The sequence below is a fragment of the Mobula hypostoma genome, chromosome 23 (genome assembly GCF_963921235.1).
Source record: "Mobula hypostoma chromosome 23, sMobHyp1.1, whole genome shotgun sequence".
NCBI classification, from domain to species: domain Eukaryota; kingdom Metazoa; phylum Chordata; class Chondrichthyes; order Myliobatiformes; family Myliobatidae; genus Mobula; species Mobula hypostoma.
In genome coordinates, this window is record NC_086119.1 from 29,487,462 (window position 1) to 29,510,250 (window position 22,789).

The following is a 22,789-nucleotide window of genomic DNA, read 5'->3' on the forward strand; positions in this document are numbered from 1 at the left end:
CCTTTCCTCGAGGATAGGATTCATTTTTGACAGTTCCACTGCCGTCACATATCCCTTAGCTCACACTGGTGAGCATTTAACAACCAGGTACACCACTCTTATTTCTACTTTGCAGGATTCACTGTGCTTTCCTCTGCCTTGTAAGTGCAACAAACCAAACTTTTGTTCTCTCCTCTTACTTATACTATCACTATCTTACCTTGTACCATCACTTGCTTTGTCACTTAACCCCCCCCCCCCACGGTGTACCACCTATTTAACACATTCTCTTGTGTTCTCTCCTTCCTGATCGCACTGTATCTTGGAATCGGTTTCTCTTTAACATTACACCGTCCTAATGAAGGATGATTGACCTGAAATTTTAACTCCACATTGCACCCTCTGACCTATGGAATACTACTAGAACTCTTTGTTTTAAGAATTGAAGATTAGAAGATTAAGATTTAAGATTCAAGACTGTTTAATGTCAGTTCCACTATACAAGTGTAAAGGAGACTCTTTATTTAGCCTTATTTGTCGCACTTAGATCAAAACATGCAGTGAAATGAGATATTTATGTCAAATCAAATCAGCAAGGATTGTGCTGGGGGCAGCCCGCAGGTCTTGCCATGCTTCCAGCTTCCTGTAGCTTGCGCACAATTTATTAATCCCAACTGTAACCATAGTGCAGGTTGAAACCGGAGGAAACTTGCACAGTCACAGGGAGAATGTACAAGCTCCTTACAGACAGTAGCAGGAATCGAACCCCGATTGCGTATTGTACACTTAAAATTACTATTGCTCAGATGCTTTCTCAACTAATTAATTATTAAATAACTCTGGTTGACCCTTGGTTAGACACACTGTAAAAATGGTGAATAATTAGGTCAGTGTCTTGGAGGTTGCTCTGTGGCACTGCACTTTTAGAATTGGAAAGATCCGAGGACTGGTGTCCAATTTCCATTGTTGCAGCAGTTGAAAAGGGAGGAAATATCTATTGTAATTCAACTTCTTGACCTTTCACTCTTGTGAAAGATTATTAAGTGTCATTTATGATTTCCACTTGTCCATAACCATGTGGAGTTGGAAAAAGACTGAGTGGGATTGTATGGTTTGGCTGCACTAGGTGTTGAATCGGAACCTTTACTGCTTCTATAACTATGTTGCCTGTGCTCAATATTAAGATTTTTTAAATCTTTTCTTAACGATGAAATATATTTCATTTGAAATGTTTGAAGTAAAATTGATCATGTCTTTCTCTAATACAGTACAGATTACAACCCTTTAATAATGCAAAATAACAATCTTTTTGTTCATGAAATATAAACATGTCAATACGAGTTGAGTACCGCTTAACCAAAAATCCAAAATCTGAAATTCAAAATTTTTTGAGCGCTGACATGCCATCACAAATGGAAAATTCAGAAGATGCAGGGAAGGCTCCCAGGCGACACACAGATTTCTGCACATCACAGACAGTTCTGAGAAGTGACCTCACGTATGTGATGAACAGAAGTTAATGAAAATTTAAAAAATCTGCATAGTGAAAAATGAAGATCGTGATCGTGTATTGAAAGAGTGGATTCATCAGTCTCAGAGTGAAAATATTTTGCTTAACAGTATTTTGATCATGAAACAAGCAAAAATCTGTCATAATGATCTAAAAATTAAAAGTAATTGTGAATATTCAGCGGGATGGTTGTAGAATTTAATAAAAAGCATGGCATTACATTTTTTTTAAACATCAAAAGCACACAAACAAAATGGTGGAGGAAATCAGCAGGTCAGGCAGCAGCTGTGGAAAGGAGTGAACAGCCAGGGTTTCAGGCTGAGATTCTTCAGGACTGGAAAGGAAGGGGGAAGATGTCAGAATAAAAAGATGGGTGGTAGGGAAGAATGATAGTTAGAAGGTGATTGATGAAGCCAGGTGGGTGGGAAAAGTAAAGGGCTGGAGATGAAGGAATCTGATAGGAGAGGAAGGTAGACCATAGGAGAAAGGGAAAGAGGAGGGGTTCCAGGAGGAGGTGATAGGCAGGTAGAGAAGAGCTAAGAGGCCAGAGTGGGGAATAGAAGAGGAAAGGTGGTGGGAACATTTTTTTTACAGAAAGGAGAAATCAAAATTCTTTGAATTTCTTAAGTTCACCACTAATGAAAATCTAACACCAGAACAAGTCTACAGTGCTGATTGCTTTTATACCTTACATAAAAAAATAAAAAAGTAAAATGCAAGTACAATGTACTGTCACCCTTTAATCAAAACACGACATCGTCGGTGGAGACTGAAAGCTTGCCGTTGTTTGTTGTTTTTCAATAACTGATTCAGGTATTCTCCCGATGCTGCTTTTGTTATCCTGCACACATTATATTTTCATTCTATTAACTGTATGTAATAGTTTTTACTGTTAAGTACACATGTGATGAACAAGGGTAAGACAAAGACTGTAGCACATAAACTCAGAGTCGGAAATGATGACGATACCAAGCTATCTCATTATATATTCCAAAATACAAAAAAAAACCCAAAATCTGTAACACTTCCAGCTCCAATCATTTCAGATAGAGGGTACTCAACCTGTATATGAAGCTTTATGTTATGACATTTAACCCCGGTAGTGACTGAGCAATTCCTGTTTTTAAAAAGCAAACCCACTAATACACGAGCAAATTCCAAAAAGCTCTTCAGAATCAGATTCAAGTTAACTATCGCTGACATGTGTTGTGAAATTTGTTGTTTTGCAACAGCAGTATGGTCCAACATATAAAAATGACAATAAGTTACTGAAACAAGTAGTACAAAAGACAAATAACAAGGTTGTGCTTTTAGGTTCATGGACCATTTCAAAATTTGATGGCGGAGGGTTAGAAGCTGTTCCTAAAATGTTCAGTGTGGGTCTTCTGGCTCCTGTACCTTCTCTCCGATAGTAGTAAAGGGAAGAGGGCATGTCCCAGATGATGAGGGTCTTTAATAATCAACACTGCCTTCTGGAGGTAGTAGCCCATGAAGATGTCTTTGATGGCAGGTGGGGGTGTGCCTGGGATGGAGCTGGCTAAGCCTAAAAGTCTGTGTCCCCTCTGGTGATCTTGTGCATTGGAGGCTTCATACCTGGCATTGAAGCAACCTGTCAGAATGCTCTCCATTTCTCTAGAAATTTGCAAGAGTGTTAAGACAATTAGACCAACAGACATAGCAGAATTAGGCCACTCGGCCCATCGAGTCTGCTCTGTCCATCTGTCATGGCTGATTTATTATCCCTCCTAATTCCACTCTCTTGCTTTCTCTCTGTAACCTTTGACACCATGACTAATGAAGACCATATTAACCTCAACTTTAAATATACCCAATGACTTGACCTCCACAACCATCTATGGCAATGAATTCCACAGATTCACCATCCTCTGAAAAACCTGTTCTAAATGGACATCCCTTTATTTTGAGGTTGTGCCCTCTAGTCTTAAACTCCTTCACTATCAGAAACATCTTAACCACATTCATTCTATCTATGTTAGTATCTTTTCTGTAATACCATGGGCTTTTATCTTGTTATGCAGCCTTATGTGTGGCACCTTGCCAAAAGCCACCTGTAAATCCAAAGAAGCAACATTCACAGACTCTTCTTTGTCTATCCTGCCTGTTATTTCCTCATAGAATTTAACGGATTTGTCAAGTAAGATTTTCCCTTTAGGGAACCAAACTGACTGATCTATTTTATCATGTGCCTCCAAACACCCTGAAATCTCATCCTTAATGATAGACTCCAAAATCTTCTCAACCACTGAGGTCAGGCTACCTGGCCTATAATTTCCTTTCTTGTGCCTCACTCCCTTCACAAAGAGTGGAGTGATATTTGCAACTTTCCAGTCCTGTCACTTGGTGAAATAACAAACTCTTAATGAAGTAGAGCTGCTGGTGACCTTCATTGAGACTGCATCAGTGTGTTTAGCCCAAGGTAGAGTCTCTGATGCCCAGAACTTGAAACTGCTCACCCTTTCTAATGCTGACCCTTCAAAGAGGACTGGTGCGTGTTCTCTCGACTTCCTCTTCCTGAAGTCCACAATCTATTCCTTGGTCTTACTGACCTTGAGTGGGACATTGTTATTGTGACACCACTGTACCAGCCAACCTCTCTCACTCCTGTACACCTCCTTGTCATCTGAGCTTCTGCCGAAACAGTGGTGTCATTGGCAAATTTATGTATGGGCATTTCAGCTGTGCCTAGCCACAGTCAAGTGTGCAGGGGAAGTAAAGGATCCAGTTGCAGAGAGGGAGGTACGGAGGCCTGGTTTTGAAGCTTGTAGATTAGTACTGATGGTGTTTAATGCTGAGCTGTAATCTTTGGAGAAGTATTAATACACTTTATAAAAGAGAAGGATCTGTTGCACCTACTGTCAGTATGAGGGTCGGAGTTTTCAAATCCTGATTTGTATCCCTGCCAGCCCAGTGGTTGGGATGTTACCATAGCAGCAAGATCTCACCCTCATGCTTTTGTTTGAGCCTATTGGCTGCTTGTAAGCAGGGGCTCCGTAAATGATCGAATGTTGAGGCCCATTGATATCAGTTGTGTGAATTGCTCACAGTCCCAGCGCCAGCTCAGGAGAGAACTGCGATATGAGGGAAAAGGCCAACACAAACTCAGTTTTTAAAATACGTTTAAAGCTATTTCCTGTAGACTACAGTGTTCCATGAATTGGATGATGGAATTTGAATTTAAATGTGTAAATTTGTTAAATAAAGAGTACTGGGGCTTCTTGATTTTTGTAAGTATTTCGGGGGGAAAGAACCTTGTAGTTGGAAAGCGAAATAACTATATTTTTCATATAGAAAATAGACTGGAATTTAACTTAAAGGAATATGTAAAAGGGTTATGAGAAAAGGGTGACACAAGTTTGCACGTGAGTATCTACTTTACAAAGGACAATTTGTGGTATTTATGAATAAAAATTCTTTCTTCCCCACTTTGGGGGAAAAATGCTAAAGAAAGCAATTTTCTGACCCAAGTGTATACAGCAGGTTAAGAATGAATTTTATATTTACTGCTATTTCCACTTTTTCCCTTCAACAGAAAACTTGGAAAGGATAATTGAAATTGCAAAACAGAGAGCAATGCAACGAAAGGCAAGGTTTGCAAAATTGAAGATCTGTGTTTATAAGGAGGAGATGCCAGTTACACCGTATGAGCGGCCGCTGTACAACTCGTTACGTTTCGATAGAAGTGAGAACGAGACAAAACTGTTTGAGCATCACTGTGAAGTAGATGTGTCGTTTGGCCCATGGGAAGCAATTGCTGATGTTTATGACCTTCTCCATTGCATCGTGACTGACTTAGCAGACAGAGGTATTACTGTGGATCACCAGTGCATAGGTGTTTGCGATAAGCACCTCATAAACTATTATTACTGCAAGCGTCCAATTTATGAGTTCAAGATTACCTGGTGGTAACTGAATTTTGTAATTATTTTGAGCTTCCTTATTCATCCTCTAAAATATTATAAGCATATAACTTTAGAAATTTAACATTAAAGACACCAGCAATCCAATATTGTACAGATGAATTCTGTGTCAGGAAGTATCCTGTAACAAGACAGAGATGGCTAGGTTATTTGCAAACTGGAGTATTAGCATACAACAACAGATCATATTTATTAATGCCTTAACCTGATTTGTTTGCAAGAGCAAGGAGTTTCTGTGAAACCTCAGAATGCAGAAACACTTAACAATCACTTTATCAGCATATTATGTAGTTAAATAGTTTACTCATATTTCTCCATTTATGTATTGTGTGATGGTACATATATAAATGTAGGTTTTGTATATATGCCGTGTATATACAGTATATAGTGCCTTTCATGAACTCAGGATGTCCCGAAGCACATTAATGCTGATGTAATACTGTCAATGTTTAGTCACATCTGCAGTGTGGGGAAAAAGACAGCCAGTCTATGCACAGCAGATTCCTACTTAGAGTAAGATAGTACTGACTTTAGTGAGATTAATCAAGAGCGGAACATGAGACTGCTCACCTCTTCAACGTAGCGCTGTAGGACCTTTTACCTCTACATGAGAGAATAGGTCAGGTCTCGGTATAATGTCTCATCTGAATGGCAGGACTTAAATATTACAGCTTTTCCACAGTTTTGCACTGCAGTCTCAGCCTACATTTTATAATTAAGGTCATGATTCTTCACTGTACAAGCTGGTGTCCAAATGAACCCTATTAAAAACTCCATGCTGCAGGGTCTACTTCGTATTTTTTTTTCCGTAATTTGATTTCAAATGTATTAAATGGAAATTAATGAAACAATGTGAGGTTTTCTTGCTGGAAGGTGGGATTTTCTGGCTCTGTTCTTCATCAGATGGTATTTTTTTCTTATTTCTTAAAGGGCTTATAGAGCTTTTAAATGACGGCTAATCTTTGTACTCAAAATGTTGCTTTTAGTCAGACCTGTATTTTGTGGCTTTTGTGTCACGGACTGTTCAGTATTTGTTGTCCATTTGCCTTGAAACTGACTAAAATTTTGAGGTTAATGTAATTCCTGATGTTGCAGCCAGTAATTGCACTGTTTTCCATCCTACTCACTCCCATGTCAGATATTTATGAACTATGCTCACCTATGTAGTCTCTGAAAGTGTTGTCCATTGATGTATGATATCTAAATCTTTTAATGGTGTATAGAACCACGATTACTACTTCGTGAATCCTGGTCTTAAAATTCCATTTTATTTTGGTGAATTTTATCTCCTCAAATATTTCATTATATATTACACTTTTAAATGTTATTTTGGAAATATTTATTTATGTATCAGTTGCTACCTTAACCTTGTGTATGTATAAAATGTTAGTTTAGTGCTCTGCAAAATATTTAAAATAGAAATAAATATAATTAAAATAGAAGCAAAAAATGTGCTTTATTATCATTACTACCTGTGAGAATTCTTCTGTACGATTGGCTGCTGAGCTAGTCAGATGTCAGCTCCTTCTGCATCTCTAGCACCATCCAAGAAGAACTGAATGTATTTGATCTTCCTCTGCTTCTGATGGGAATGTGCTTCAACTCTCCCTCAATCACATTTTTGAAAGGCAAGTCCATCCTTGCATTCCAGGTTTGCCTGTCACGTTTTTGTTTCAGTTTATGTTGGACAGGTTCCATTGCAATTGTCCTTACTTCAGTTAATTATATTGTATCATACAAGTCTGTGGTAATAAATCTGATTCTGCTTTGTGTTGCTTTTTATCTTCTATTGCTGAGATATGGCTTACAATATTGGGCAACTAGGGATGGGCAATAAATGCTGGCTTAGCAGGCGACGGCCACATCCCGTAAATGAATATATTTTTCTAAATTTCCTCTACCAAAGCTTGGTGCACTTGACCCATCTCATTGCCTGAGATCAAGATCTGACATTGTAGAGAGTTGAGAGAAGGTTCACAAGAATGATCTCAGGAATGAAAGGGTTAACTATGACAAGGCCATTCCCAGGGCAGAGGAGCAACACAGTATATTCCGTCTGGGTAGCCTCCAACCTGGTGGCACGAATATCGATTTCTCCTTCCGATAAACAAAATCCACCCCCCACTTCTCCATTCACCACTCTGAGCTTTTACTTCTTCTCACCTCCCTTTTACATCCCCCTGGGTCCACTCCTTCCCTTTCTCCTATGACCCACATCTCTCCTGTCAGATTCCTTCTTCTCCAACCCTTGACTGTTCGTACCACCGAGCTTCAGCTATCACCTTCCTGCTAGCCTCCTTTCCTTCCCCCCCCCCACCCTAACCTTTTTATTCTGGAATCTTTCCCCTTCCTTCTCAATCCTGATGAAGGGTCTCAGCCCGAAATGTTGACTATCTATTCATTTCCATAGATGCTGCCTGATCAGCTGAGCTCCTCCAGCATTTTGACTGTGTTGCCCTGTATATTAGATGGTGTTAGTGATTTATCTATAAGACTTATAGTTGCACAGAATTCATCCTCCTAGCTCAGAATCCATTTCAATAGTGTTGAGGTGAAATTTTAAAGCCTAGCAGGCTGATTCTCTATTGGGATAGATTTTTTTTGGTTCTGGAAAATACAAAGTATAACAACTCTTATCAAGATTTTTGACAAAGCAGTTCAGTTACGCTGTGCATTCAAGGTCAAATAAAATTAGAGCTCTGAACAATTATGTACAATTTAGTCTCGTGATATTATCTGTAAACGTATAGTGAGTTACACAATAGAGTCAGCTGCAGTTACCCAATGGAAATTTTCTGGTTCTCAAACTTGAACCTCAGAGTTCACATCAAGGCAAGAAAAGGAAGTACATTAACATTATCAATAGACAATACTTTCAAAACCACAACATCAATTTAAAAACATTGGGGAGTAGCAGCTATTTCTGAAATTGGATGTATTGAAGAATAAAGTCATATAAATTAATTTTAAGCCTCTATATACTGGCAACAGATAATGAAGTGTTTGTCTCCACTGCACCATTCTCTAAATGATCTTGTTATTTAAAAGCATTTAAACTTCACAATAAGCAATTTTAAAACATTATTTTCCCTGTAAGTTAGCTCTTTTAAAAAGCAAAGAAATGTGGAGCTACTCTCAAGAGGCTTTAAAATGCTGGAGCCCTGAATTCTACCAGACTCTTAACACAATATTGACAGATGATACATTGAACCACCAGAGAAACAAAAACGTGGATGAAATCTACAAATTTTGCCCGGATTCTGCAAATAAAAATGGAAACTGGGACACTCCTTACAAAGTATCAAGTTGAAAATTACTAAACCATCTACAAGGAAGTCGGCAGATGCTGGAAGTCCAGAGCAATACACACTCAAAATGCTGGAGGAACTCAGCAGGTCAGGCAGCATCTATGGAAAAGAGTAAACCGTCAATGCTGCAGCCCGAGACCCTTCAAGATCTTCAGCCTGTAACTATTATTACTAGATTTGGTTACTTGCACAGGAAATACAAAATTAGTAGTCTTGCTTACTGGTTATAGTGTGTCTTTGCTTTAATAACTACAGATATGCTTTTAAAAAGACACAATATGAAACCAAATAACCAAATAACTATCTTAGATCTTCATGCCTGTAATAACTCACTACAATGACCTATGACCTAATTTCATGTACTGTACTTGCCTTTTCTTCATATCCGTTAATATCGTTTTCCTCGTCTATTTGTGCCTCCCCACTAATCTGCCTCCTGGCACATATCCCTGCAAGCCACAGAAATGCTATAGCTGCCCATTCACCTGATGAAGGTAGTCTCCACCCTGATGACATGAACATTGATTTCTCCTTCCAGTAATTTTTCCCCGCCCTCCCTTCCCTCTTCTATTCCCTATTCTGGCCTCTTACCTCTTCTCACCTGTCTATCACCTTCCACGGTACTCCTTCTTCTTCCCTTTCTCCCATGGTCCACTCTGCTCTCCTATCAGATTGCTTCTTCTCCAGCCCCTTATCCTTCTCACCCACCTGGCTTCACCCATCACCTTCTACATTGTCTTCCTACTCCTCCCCCTATCTTTTTATTCTAATGTCTTCGAAGTAATTGTATGGTCTGACACCAGTAGAGAAGTGGTTATTGGTGAACTCACAGTCCCCTGGGAAGACAACATCGATGAAGCCCATGAGCGCAAGTTAACCAAGTATGCAGAATTAAGATCAGAGTGCAGAGACAGAGGGTAGAAGGTCTCATGCTATCTATTCGAAGTAGGCTGCTGTGTGTTTATTGTGTTCACTTTCCAGGAGTGGCTGTGTGACCTTGGCTTCACTAGAAGAGAGATCAAGTCAACCAGCAGGGCTGTAGCTGAGGCAGCAGAGAAGGGATCAGTATGGGTCTGGACCAAGTATTTCCAGAGGGGCAGATAGTCGGACAGTGTATACATATCTTGCAAACCCTTCATTGGTTGTATTGTCACCTGAAGAGTAGACTATCTGTTGGATGGAAGCGACCAACAACTCTGATAGAGGCAGATGCCAAGTTTTTAAGCTCACCAGTGGGAGGTGGTGCTTTAGCACTGCTGGCCCACCACCTGGAGGGAGTCTTGATCATAAGCGGGCCGAAACTCCTGAAGACAGGTGGCAGATCAACTGATGATCCCACTGGTGATAGCACAGGTCAGTTAACATCTTAGTCCACGTGTATTTTCAATTCAAATCCCCTTCCTTTCCAGTCTTGAAGAAGGGTTTCAGCCCAAAACGTTGACTGATTCATTTCCATGGACGCTGCCTGACCTGCTGAGTTCCTACAGCTGCTTGTGCATGTTACTCAGGATTTCCAGCATCTGCAGAATCTTTTGTGTTGTGTTTTTCCTTTGGAGTTGTTTTAAGAACATATGAAATAGGAAATAGGAGCAGGAGTAGGCCATTTGGCCCGTCGAGCCTGCTCTGTCATTCAATAAGATCATGGCTGATCTGGCCATGGACTCATCTCCACCCACCTGCCTTTTCCCCATAACCCTTATTTTTGCTTGTGAATTTTATCATAACAAATGAAATGGATTTTTTTTTCAAAAAATAGCTAATCAATAGAAATATGTTGTATATATTCAACTTTTATTTGATTATTTAACTTATGGACTTTAATATTCTCTGTACTGAGTTATGAAAATCAAAGCCAGGAACATTTTTCCTCATTTGGTAAAATTAGTAAGTGGGAGCAATTCAGGGATTTTGTTTTCTGCCTATCCGAAAATGTGTTTAACAATGTATTTCTAAATTGTATGTGGAGCTGGATTCTCCAGTCATTAATAAAGTAAGCCGGTTCACCACTGACTTCAAAGGAAGCCACCTACATTTACCTAGCGATACCTGTGATATGGACTTCCCTTTTTTCCTGTTTGTTGAATCAGAGAAAAGTTTAATGTGGAGGGATGTGAGTTGAACCACTTAGGTAGGAGAGTCAATTTAAAAAGAAAAATAATGGTCTAAGCGAGAAATAAGAACAGATGAATCTGGTTCTATGGGTGCATCGAAAGTGGCAGAGCTGGTTGAGAAAACAGTAAGGATGCATAATTCTGGAAGCATTGCATAAAGGCACTGAAACTTTATAGGACACTGCTCCGGCCTCAACATTAGAGAGGGTACAGAAATTGGAATTTCACCCATGCAATAGTCCAGTGACAAGTCAACACTACCATCACATATCATTGTGCTTGCTGTGTGATGCACTCTCAAAGATACAAATGGTGGCTTCAGATAAATTAAATTCCAGTTACGAAAATACATTCACAAAGTAAAATTGGCACCATGGTGGCGTTGCATTTAGCACGACACTATTACAGCTTGGGATTTGGAGTTAAATTCCATTTGCAAGGAATTTGTACCTTCTCCCGTGACCATAAGGGTTTTCTTTGGGTGCTCGGGTTTCCTCTCTCAGTCCAAAGGCATGCCAGTTAGTAGGTTAATTGGCCATTGCAAATTGTCCTGTAATTAGGTTAGGGTCAATAGGTGGTTTGCTGGGATAAGTTCACAGGAAATGTGCTGGGCAAGTTTTTTTACACAGAGTGGTGCTGGAGGCAAATACAATAGAAGCTTTTAAGAGGTGCTTGGATAGACATCGGAATATGCAAAAATTTGAAGGATGTGGACTATGTGCAGGCAGAAGGGATTTGTTTCATCAGGCACCATTAGATAATTAGTTTGCTCTCTCTCTCTAACTCTCACTCTTCCTCAATCTCTATCTCTATCTCACTCTCCCTCAGTCTTTATCTCTATCTCAATCTCTCTCCATCTCTATCTCTGTCTCTATCCCTACCTCCATCTCTCTCTCACATTGGGAAGCTTCTAAAAACCAACAGAAGGCAACTAATGATACCATAAGGATAGACGAGATGAAATATAAAGGTAAGCTAGCCAATACTAGTTAAGAGGATACCTGGAGTTTTTTTCACATACATAAAGAGTAAAAGAGGGGATATTGGACTGCTGGAAAATGTCGCTGGAGAGGTAGTAATGTGGGACAAACTTAATTAGTATTTTGCATCAATCTTCACTGGCAGTATGCCAGAAATTGAAGTGTCAGAGGGCAGAAGTGAGTGCATTTGCCATTAATAAGGAGAAGGTGCTTGGAAAGCTGAAAGTTCTTAAGGAAGATAAGTCACCTGGACCAGATGGACTACACCCCAGCATTCTGAAAAAGGTAGCTGAAGAGATTGAGGAGGCATTATTAATGACCTTTCATGAACTATTAGTTTCTGGAATGATTCTGGAGGATTGGAAAATTGCAAATTTAACTCCACTCTTTAAGAAAGGAAGGAGGCAGAAGAGATCATAGGCAGTTTCACATGACTTCAGTGGTTGGGAAGATGTTGGAGTCCATTATTAAGGATGAGGTTTCGGGTACTTAGAGGCCCATGTTAAAATAGCCAAAGTCACATGGTCTCTTAAGGGGGAATCTTGCCTGACCAATCTGTTGGAATTCTTTGAAGAAATAACAGGCAGGATAGACAAATGAGAATCAATTGATGATGTTTACTTGTATTTTCAGAAGATTTCAACAAGGTGCCACAGATGTGGCTGCTTGACAAGACAAGAGACCATGGTATTGCAGGAAAGATACTAATGTGGATAGTATCCACATTAATGTGGATGTGGCTGACTGTCAGGAGGCAAAGAAAGGCAAAAAGGGTCACATTCCGGCTGGCCGCTGGTGACTAGTGGTGTCCTGCAGAGTCAGTATCGGGACCACTTCTTTTCACGTTATATATCAATGATTTGGATGACAGAATTGATGGTGTGGTCACATTTGTGGATGATTCAAAGATAGGTGGAGGGGCAGGAAATGTTGAAGAAGCAGTAAATTTGCAAAAGAACTTAGACAGATTGACAGAATAGGCAAAAGAACTGGCAGATGCAATATAACGTAGGGAAGCGTAGTGAAGAGTATGGTCATGCACTTTGATAGAAGAAATAAAGGCATTGACTACTTTCTAAATGGGAAAAAAAAATCAAAAATCAGAGGTGTAAAAGACTTGGGAGCCCTCATGCAGGATTCTCTAAAGGTTAACTTGCAGGTCGAGTCAGTGGTAAGGAAGTTAAATGCAATGTTAGCATTCATTTTGAGAGGACTAGAATATAAGTGGAAGGATGTGTTAACAAATAAGGAGCATTTGATGGCACTGGGCCTGTACTTGCTGGAGTTTTGAAGAATGAGGGTGTATCTGCTCCAATGTCTTACTGTCTTATAACAAGGGAGGGGTCTCATTGAAATACTTCGATAGAGTGGACGTGAGGAAAATGTTTCCTGTAGAGATGGGGTCTCAGACCAGAGGGCACAGCCTTTGAATAGCAGGAAATCCATTGAGAACAGAGATGAAGAGGAATTTCTTTAGCCAGAGGTTAGTTAATCTGTGGAATTCATTGCCACAGATGGCTGTGGAGGCCAAGTTATTGGGTATATTTAAAGTGGAAGGTGATAGGTTATTAATTAGTCAAGGTGTCAGATGAGAAGGAAGAAAAATGAATCTGAGAGGGATAATAAATCATCCATGATGGAATGTGGAGCAGATTCTTTGGGCCGAATGGCCTAATTCTTCTCCAATGTCTTATGGTCTTTATCATCGGCTAAAGCACGTTCCAATGTGCTATACATAAAATGCTAACTCTCATTTCTATTTCCTGACTGACCACATGTGTATTTAAACAGTGCCCTGCTTTCAGCTGTTTAAACAATCACGCGGTGGTATCCACCCACCCCTCAAACTTTGCATCTGTCTCTCGCCATCCAACACCAGCAGCGCTTTGCTCCGCTAATCGCAATTTGCCGGGGAAGGCAACAGTCAGGTGACGCAGGCGGCGCTCACGTATGCGCGGTGACGCAATGACGCCGTGTTCCCGTCAGTGGCGAGCGGCGCCGCCGTTGGTGTTTTGGTGAAGGAAACAAGGCGGCGGGAGGGAAGGAGAGACAAAGGTTTCCGAGACGGAGATCGGTCGTAGGTCGACAGACTCGGCGAGTGTTCCAGGTGAAGGCTGGGTATTTAAAGTAGTAAAGGCAGTGGGTAGTGTCGGGTCGTTTGTTCGAGCAGCCGTCGGCCGCCGTGGGTATGGACGAGGACACTGACAGCTCCCAGGCCCGGCCCGGCCCGGGATGGGACGGGAGTGGGGGAGCCCGGCGCCTGGAACCGAGCACTGTTTGTTTCGTTTCTGGCTCTGGGAAATACAAGGTGCGGCTTCGACCAGGGACTGGGTGGTGTACGTAGTTATCAGGGCGTTGTGAAAGGTCACTGGAGGGAGGCGAGAAAGACCGGGGCATCTGTCTGCCCCATCTTTCCAAAGCTAACACAGGTGTTTGTAAGCGAATGGTCAGGTTTCGGGAAAGTCGGAGACGTGGGTATTATGAATACTCTATTATCCCTTGGTGTCATCCCAAGTTCAATGGAAGGTTATATTAAGTTTAGCGTATTCTGCCTTAGAGTCAGAATATTTTGGATTTAGTAATTCAGGTTCGTGTTCCTGTGGAGTATCGGTTGAGTGCTGTGTTCTGGAATGAAACATTAAACTGTGCTGGCTTCTTGATTACGCTGTTTGAATGTCGACGTTACTAACATTTTGTTGTCATCATATCACATGTTCTCAAATTGGTTATCGCTTTTCCTAGTGTTGCATCAGAGGTTGCACTTCAAGAGTGACTTGAGAAACATTTGGTAATACTTCAGTTACGACTGGCAGTGTATTAATGCTTATGTTTGATATTACATTAAAGATAAAAATGTTGAAAGCAATTCATGGCACTATTTTCTTCCCCAGCAAAAATAAATTGTGAAACACTATAGTATTTCTTCAAATGTTATTAGTTCTTCTTCCTTTCTGTTTCTCATGATACTTATTTTTAACTGCAATGTCTTTAGTGTAAAAGGAAATGATGTTCTTCTCTGCCCTATGTTTTCACATTTCCAGGGAATTTATTATGTGGCTGTTAATTGCTGCTGATAAGGATGTCAAATTTTTTGGTTGCTGTGTATGAAAGTCAGCTGATAAAAGGTTCCAACAACATTGCAGATCTGGACTTCAGAGATAGAAGACGTTAGTAATAATCTAAATCTGTCAGGATTTGTGTAGTGATAAAAGTGAATATTTCATGTTGCTGACCTTTCACTGAACTTGGGCAAAGTTAGAGTGAAACTGTTCTTTGACATGTAAGGAGGAAAGTGGCAATACTGTATATGAAACTTAATCAGATTGGCAGCTTGTTATTTACTGGAGTGCCCCAAGGGGTCACTGCTGTGTCTTTGCTATTAATGATTTAAGAAAGATGATAAAGTGTTATGAATTCAAGTTAGCTAACTATTATAAATCATGGTATCAATATGAATTATGCTGAGAATGCAGAAGGACAGAAATGGGCACAAGCTTCAAAGTGGACTATAATATGCTGGGTGTGAATTTGGACTATGCCTTCTGATGTTCAGTTTGGGTTTTGCCAGTATCACTTATTAACAGCTTTCTCAATCAGGTTTATTATCACTGATGTATGAAGTGAAAATCGTTGTTTTGTGGCAGCAGTACCGTGCAGTACATAAAAATTACATTTATAAAAGTTGTAATCCAAAATAATGTGAAGATTATAAAAGATAAGTAATGCAAAACTAGTGAGTTAGTGTTCATGAGTTCATTGTCCATTCTGAAATCTGATGGAGGAGGGGAAGAAGTCATTCCTAAAACATTGAGTGTGTGCCTTCAGGCTCCTGCTCCTTGATGGTAGCAACAGGAAGAGGGAATGTCCTGGTAGTGGGGGTCCTTAATGATGGATACTGCCTTTTTGAGGGATTGTCTTTTGAAGATTTCTTCAGTGGTGGAAAGGCTAGTGCCCATGATGGGACTGCTTAGTTTACAACCCTCTGTAGCTTTTTCCGATCCTGTGCAGTGGCCCCTGCATACCAGATGGTGATGCAGCCAGTTAGAATGCTCTCCACGGTACATCTGTAGAAATTTGCTAGTCTTTGACGTACTAAATCACCTCAATTCCTAATGAAATATAACCGCTGGTGTGGCTTCTTTGTAATAGCATCAAAATGTTGGGTCCAGGATAGATCTTACGAGATGTTGAAACCCAGGAACTTGAAACTGCTTACACTTTCCACTTCTGATCCCTTGATGAGGACTGGTATGTGTTCTCTCAATTTTCCCTTCCTGAAGTCCACAATCAATTCTTTGGTTTTACTGACGTTGAGTGCAAGGTTGTTACGAGGCAATCTATCTTACTCCTGTGCGCCTCCTTGTCACGTGGACAAAAACTCCGAATTGTGGTAAGTTGTGCAAAAATACAAAGTAAAATTGAGTTTAATGTGAATCGGAGACATTTCCCCAAAAAAGGGAATGATAGTGGTGGTGTGATTGAATTGTTTCTGCTGAAAAGGATAAATGGATGGTAATCATGAATGGAAACAAGGGCACCCAATTATTGGCTTTAAATCACTCCATTGACATTGATCAACTTGTCAAGAATGATCTTTTAGCATGGTAGAATTGGGAGTATGTTTGGCACTGATAAATAAAGGCATTCTGATTGGTATTGTTTATGTCAGACCTAGGATGAACGTTGGGTCATAGCACTTTAGTAGTCTTACTTTACCTTGGAATTCATGATTAAACTGCCATCTACATGTTATACAATGTGGTCAGGTGACTGAATTCTTGTTTACACTTTTGGACTGCAGATCTTGTGCAGAGAAGGTGGAAACTTCCTGCTTTTCTTTTTACAAATGAAGCTGTTGCTTCTGGTCTAATGCTTTTGTGATGAAAATAGCTGAGGTCCCCTGACACTATGAAATTATTTATAAATGTTAAGAGGGCAAGGTTGTAGAAGTTTTCTGCTTTTGTAATTCTAACAAACAAAAGTTTTCTAACACGAGAAAATCTGCAGATGCTGGAAATCCAAGCCCCCCCCCCCCCCACACACACACACGCGCGGAATAGTGGAGCAGTCCTGATGAAGGATCTTGATGCAAAATGTCAAATGTCTACTCTTTGCTTCCTGCCCTGCTGGGTTCCTCCAGTATTTTGTGTGTTCCATATAAGTTTTCCATGTACTTTTAAAATATGGTGAAATATGGTGTTAATGTACCTACTTTCAAGTTTGTCCTGCTAAATCAAGATCCATAGTTAAGTATTTAAGTTTAGTCTCAATTAATTTTTCAGACAAAGTCCCAAGAGTCCACCACTCCTTTGGGAGATACGAAGTTCCCTATTATCTGTCCATCTGTAGCCTCGCTTCATACTAGTTATTGACAGATTTCAAAAACAGAACTGCAGAAAAATTACTTACTTTCGTTACTATTCACTTTATTATGATAGGATTCTTTTCCCTTCCATAGATATGCTGAAATGGCTTACAGTTTGCTCAGCTACCTTCTCAAATATGGGCCCCTAAGATCTATTTCCCAATATTTGGAAAGGAAATCACCTTGACATAAATTGGGTAAAGTTACCATAATGGGCAGATAATCCATGAATTTAAATTGACACACACAAAATGCATAAACCACACTAAGATGGGGGAGGGGAAGGTGTCTAAACTGGCAGGTGATAGGTGAAACCAGGACAGGGGCAAAGTTGGTGGGGGAGGGAAGATGGAAGTGAGAAGCTGGGAGATGATAGGTGGAAAAGGTTAACGGCTGAGGGAGAAGGAATCCGTTAGGACAGAGTGAACTATTGGAGAATGGCAAGGAGGAGGGGCATAGGAGGCAGTGAGGAGAAGAGAAGGGATACGAGGGAAGCCACAATAGGGAATGGAAAAGCAGAGAAGGAGGTAGTGGGAGAATTTACTAGAAGTTGGGGAAATTATTGTTCATACTGTCAGGTTGGCAGCTACCTAGGTGAAATATGAAGTGTTGCTCCTCCAACTTGAGAGTGGCCTCGTCGTAGCATTAGAGAAGCCATGAACTGATATGTTGGAATGGGGAGATGGAAAGAAGAATTAAAATATTTGGCCACTGGGAATCCCACCTTTTGTGGCAGATGGAGCAAAGGTGTTTGACAAACCGGTCCCCCAATCTATGTCAGGTGTCATTGATGTAGAGGAGGTTGCACAGTGCCTGAACATCAGCTGTATATTCCTCTTCATAGATACAGTCTGACCTGTTGAGTTCTTCCAGCATTTTGTAAACGTTGCTCTGTATTTTTAGCATATGCAGAATCTGTTGTTTATCAATTTTTTTTAGTATCTTTGTTGACAGCCTTCTCCCCTAGCCTAACCTTCAGATACAATACTTATAAAGAAAATGTTTGCAAACAATATTTTATTAAAGTTAACATTCTAGCATCCAAATTTTCCATGAAAATTTCATCACAAATTTCAGAACATGGAATCAAGCATCTGTCACTGCAATAGTTCTACAGGTTGTTGCCATTATCTAAAATCAGAGTCTCTAGTTTATATCTAGATTATGTAGAACTGGATTCCATAAAGATCTTTTTCACCCAAAATGTTTTCTCACCCTTTCCCACTGATTTCAGATTTTGAATTGGTTCAGTTTCATTGAGGTTCTGTAAGATAATTAAACTTTCACTTCTGTATTTGGTCCACTTTTGATTCCCAAAGCTAGCATCAAAATATCCACTAAATGATGAAGAGCGAATCAAGAGGATTTAAATTAAATTTAGATTTATTAATTTTGACTTGGAGAGTTAACTATTCCTTAAATACAAGTATATTTATGGGTTGTGATATAACACTTTTATGATAGAATTCCACAAGAAACCTTTGTTAAAAGTGATGGTTGAAGCCATGCAGAATGAATCTAAGGAATTATTAGATACTGAGAAGTAAAGTTACTTCTCTGCGAACAATGTTATTGCTGAACGTGGTAGTACAGCTTCTATAGTATGCTAAGGAATATGATCAGTATCATATGATTGAATTGTGTGAGTCAATAAATGCAGCAGTTTTGGTATGAATAGCCATTGTCTTAATGAGGAAATTTATCAGTTTTCCTCAAATTCTGCTTTTGCTGATTTGCTTTTTCCTTAGTATTAACAATTCCTTGGAATTTGTTAAGGTAGCCAGTAGTTTGTTTATATACATCTTTCACAACTTCAGACTCCTTGAACAAGTATTTTTTTTTCAGAGCACAATCATTTTATGATCTGCAGATGGTGTTTTGAATATATTAAGCCCCCATAATCAGAAAATTACGATAAACTGTTTAAGTAATGTTGAATGATAGGCCATGGAATAAATGTTCTTGGTTTATGCCATGCAATCTTTGAAGTCCGCCTAGGATTGTGGATAAAGATTCAATTTGCAGATTAAAAGATGGTGATTAGCTTTATTTGTCAGGTATACATCATAACATGCAGTGAAATGCGTTTTGTATTAGGGTTGTGCTTGTACTGTTGCTGTGCTTCCAGCACCAACATAACATGCCTACAACTTACTAACTCTTAACCATACATCTTTGAAATGTAGGAGGAAGCCAGTGTACCTGGAAGAAACCCATGTGGTCACAGGGAGAATGTACATACTCCTTACAAACAGTGGTGAAAATCAAACCCTGATCTTAAAGCTAACATTATAAAATGTTGCACTAACCCGATGCTACCATACCAATCCTCAGCCAGATTTAATGTCCCGTTTGAAATGTGGTACCTCTGACAGTTAATCATTCCCTTAATATTGCACTAGAGGGTCCATCCAAATAGTTATGCTTGCCTCTGGAGCATGATTTGACTCTGGAGCATGATTTGACTCTAGAACCTCATAGAAGGTGAGAGTCCTGTGTAAGCAGAGTTCACAATCTCGACCAGCAAAATGGATTGGAAACTGAAGATCAGATGAACTATTAATGCTGGATTAAGTTTAAGAGTAGTTTTTTAACTGCTGGATAGGGTAAAGGCTTCAAGGCCCTGTTGGTTTAACCACTTTTTGTAATCCCTTTATACTTGTTAGTGTTGGCATCTAAGTTTGGCTATAATTCTGAAGAAATGATTTGAAATCAGCTTCAATGTTTTTATTCTTAACATGTTATGCTATCAACAGTAGTTGAGAACCCCTTTGATTCTTTTGAAATATTCCAGTTCAGAAGGGGACACACCTTTGATACAGGGTTTTGACCTAGGATGTTGACAATTCCTTTCACCTAATGGATGCTGCTCAACTTTGCTGAGCTTCTCTATCAGGTTGTTGTTCCAGATTCCAGCACTTGCAGTCTCCTGTGTCTCTGGAATAAATTACCTGTTGCATTTTCAATAGGCACTGGAAAAAAGTTATAGGCTTCTAATCCTGTCCCAATCCCAAACTGCATTCATGAATGTTTTCCCATTAGGCTTTATCTGCCCTTGCTCTCCATCCTGAAAATGATCTGAAATATTTGTGGGTTAAGAGCTGGAGAGCTAAGAAATCTCTCCAGGTTGGTAAATTAGAATGAACCAAATAATCTTTTCCATCATTAATTATTTTAAAGATTATTTACACTGTACATGTACAATACATCAATATAAAACGTGTATAATTGGTTTCAAGTTGTTTGGAATTATTCAGAATTATTTATTTAGATTATGAAGACACGCAGTCCTCGTTTATTGTCATTTAGTAATGCATGCATTAAGAAATGATACAATATTTCCTCCGGTGTGATATCACAAAACAGAACAGACCAAGACTGAGAAAACTAACAAAACCACATAATTATAACATACAGTTACAACAGTGCAACAATACCATAACTTGATGAAGAAGCCCATGAGCACAGTAAAAAGTTCAACTTCTCTCAAATGTCCCACATCTCACGCAGACGGGAGAAGGAAGAAAAACTCTCCCTGCCATGCCTGACCACAGTCCGACTCTGTCATCCAAAAACTTCAAGCCTCCCATTCAGCTCTCCAACACTGAGTACTGAGTGCCTTCTCTGTCCGAACGATTTGACCTCAATCTCGGTCGCCAACAGCAGGCAAAGTCGGGGATTTTGAGGCCTTCCCTCCGGAAGATTCCCGACTGCACAGCAACGACAGCAGTGAACGAGCGTTTCAGAAATTTCTCCAGGTGTTCCTCTGTGCTTTCACGTCTGTCTCCATCAAATCAGAATTGTCCACAGCCCCTACTTAATGGAAACAATATCATTTTTCACCGAAGGGCTGTGCACGTGTGGTGCGCTGCTCTCTCTCCTCCCGCCGAACTGTTAGGAAATGTTTTTGGAATTTATATATTTTTTTCAGATTCCAGGTTTTTTCAGATGTTGTACTATGTAATAGCTTGGGATCGCCATCATTTCCAACTCTGTATTTATGTTTTAACAGTCTTTGTCTTGCACGTCAATGTTTTTATTCTTCTAACATGTTATTATCACACATCTGTACTTTACAGTAAAAATTATTACATACCATTAATATAATAAAACTATAATGTGTACAGGGTAACAAAAGCAGCACAATAGCATCAGGAGAATATCTGAATTAGTTATTGAACAACAAACAATGGCAGGCTTTCAGTCTTCACCTAAAATGCAGTGTTTTGATTAAAAGGTTGCAGTACACCGTAATTGTATTTTACTTTAGGTTTTACTGTATGTAAGGTGTAAAAGCAATCAGCATTGTAGACTTATTCTGGTGAAAGATTTTCATCAGTTACGATTTTGGCAAACTCATTAATGATTTTCTCTGCTGTTTCATGATCAACAGATGCTTTAAAATAATTAATGCCATGGCTTTTCTTAAATTTCTGCAACTGGCTTGCTGAATGTTCACAATTACCTTCAATTTTCAGTTCTTTGTGACAGGTCTTTGTTTCATGATCAGCATACTGTTGTCAGTGGCATACAGTACTGTGCAAAAATCTTGGGCACATGTGTAGCTAGGGTGCTGAAGAAGATGGAGCGTCAGGTTTATCGTCACTCATATATGTCACAAATTTTGTTTTTTTGCAGCAGCAGTACATAAAATTATAACAGTGCTATGCAAAATTCTTAAGCACCCTAGCTCTATCTATACTAAGACTTTTGCACAGTACTGTAGTTTTCTATTTTTCATTAACTTCTGCTTATTACATATGTGAGGTCACTTCTCAGAACTGTCTGTGGTGTGTAGAGGCCTGCACATCATCTGGAAAACTTCCCAGCATCTTGTCAAATTTTCCATTTGTGCATCTTGTTAGTGCTCAAAAGTTTTGGATTTCAAAGTTTTTCGGATTTTGGATTTTTGGATAAGTGGTCCTCAAACTGGAATAAAAAAAAATAAATTAAAATATGTCTTTGTATGTGTCTGTGTGTGTATATGAGATTAAATAGGTAGTGCAAGAAGACAGCAAAAAATAAGAAAAAAGGTTGTGAGGTAGTATACATGTGTTCATTGTCTAATCAGAAATCTGATGGAAGAGGGGAAGAAATTGTTCCTGAAACATTGAGTGTGTGTCTTCAGGCTTCAGCAATGAGAAGTGGCTATGTCCTGGGTGATGGGGGTCCTTAATGAAGGGTGTTGCCTTTTTGAGGGCATTGACTTTTGAAGATATCCTTGATGCTGTAGAGACTATTGGCCATGATGGAGCTGGCTGAGTTTACTATCCTTTAAAGCTTTTTTGATCATTTGCAAGTGGCCCCTCCATACCAGATGGTAATGCAACCAGTTAGAAGTTTGCGAGAGTCTGTGGTGACATATCAAGTCGTCTCAAACTCCTAATGAAATATAGCTGCTGTCTTGCCTTCTTTGTAATTGCATCAATATGTTGGGCCCAGGATAGATCTTCAGTGATGTTGAGATCCAAGAATGTGAAACTTCCCACTCTTTCCACTTCTGATCACTTGAGGACTGGTTTATGTTCCCTCAGCTTCCCTTTCCTGGTCCACAGTGAATTTCTTGATTTTACTGATTGCGTGCAAAGTTATTGCTGT

At 39.6% G+C, this 22,789-nt stretch overlaps 2 protein-coding genes across 5 annotated transcripts in view; both read left to right on the top strand.

Moving 5' to 3' along the window:
- The window catches only part of LOC134336701 (BTB/POZ domain-containing protein KCTD7-like), a 117,375-nt gene extending 110,316 nt beyond the window's left edge, over positions 1–7,059 (top strand). The window contains exon 8 of one of the 2 annotated variants that reach the window (XM_063031088.1): positions 5,040–7,055. In XM_063031088.1, coding sequence (XP_062887158.1) covers positions 5,040–5,416 — 377 coding nt within the window. In that variant the 3' untranslated portion in view covers positions 5,417–7,055. Of the gene's footprint in view, positions 1–5,039 lie in introns of both variants that reach the window. The other variant, XM_063031087.1, reaches the window with a different exon arrangement.
- Positions 7,060–13,795: 6,736 nt separating this feature from the next.
- rabgef1 (RAB guanine nucleotide exchange factor (GEF) 1) overlaps positions 13,796–22,789 on the top strand; it is a 34,182-nt gene continuing 25,188 nt past the window's right edge. For 2 of the 3 annotated variants that reach the window (XM_063031867.1, XM_063031869.1), the window contains exon 1: positions 13,796–13,933. The gene's annotated coding sequence lies outside the window, so the exon portion shown is untranslated. The remainder of the gene's footprint in view (positions 13,934–22,789) is intronic. The other variant, XM_063031868.1, reaches the window with a different exon arrangement.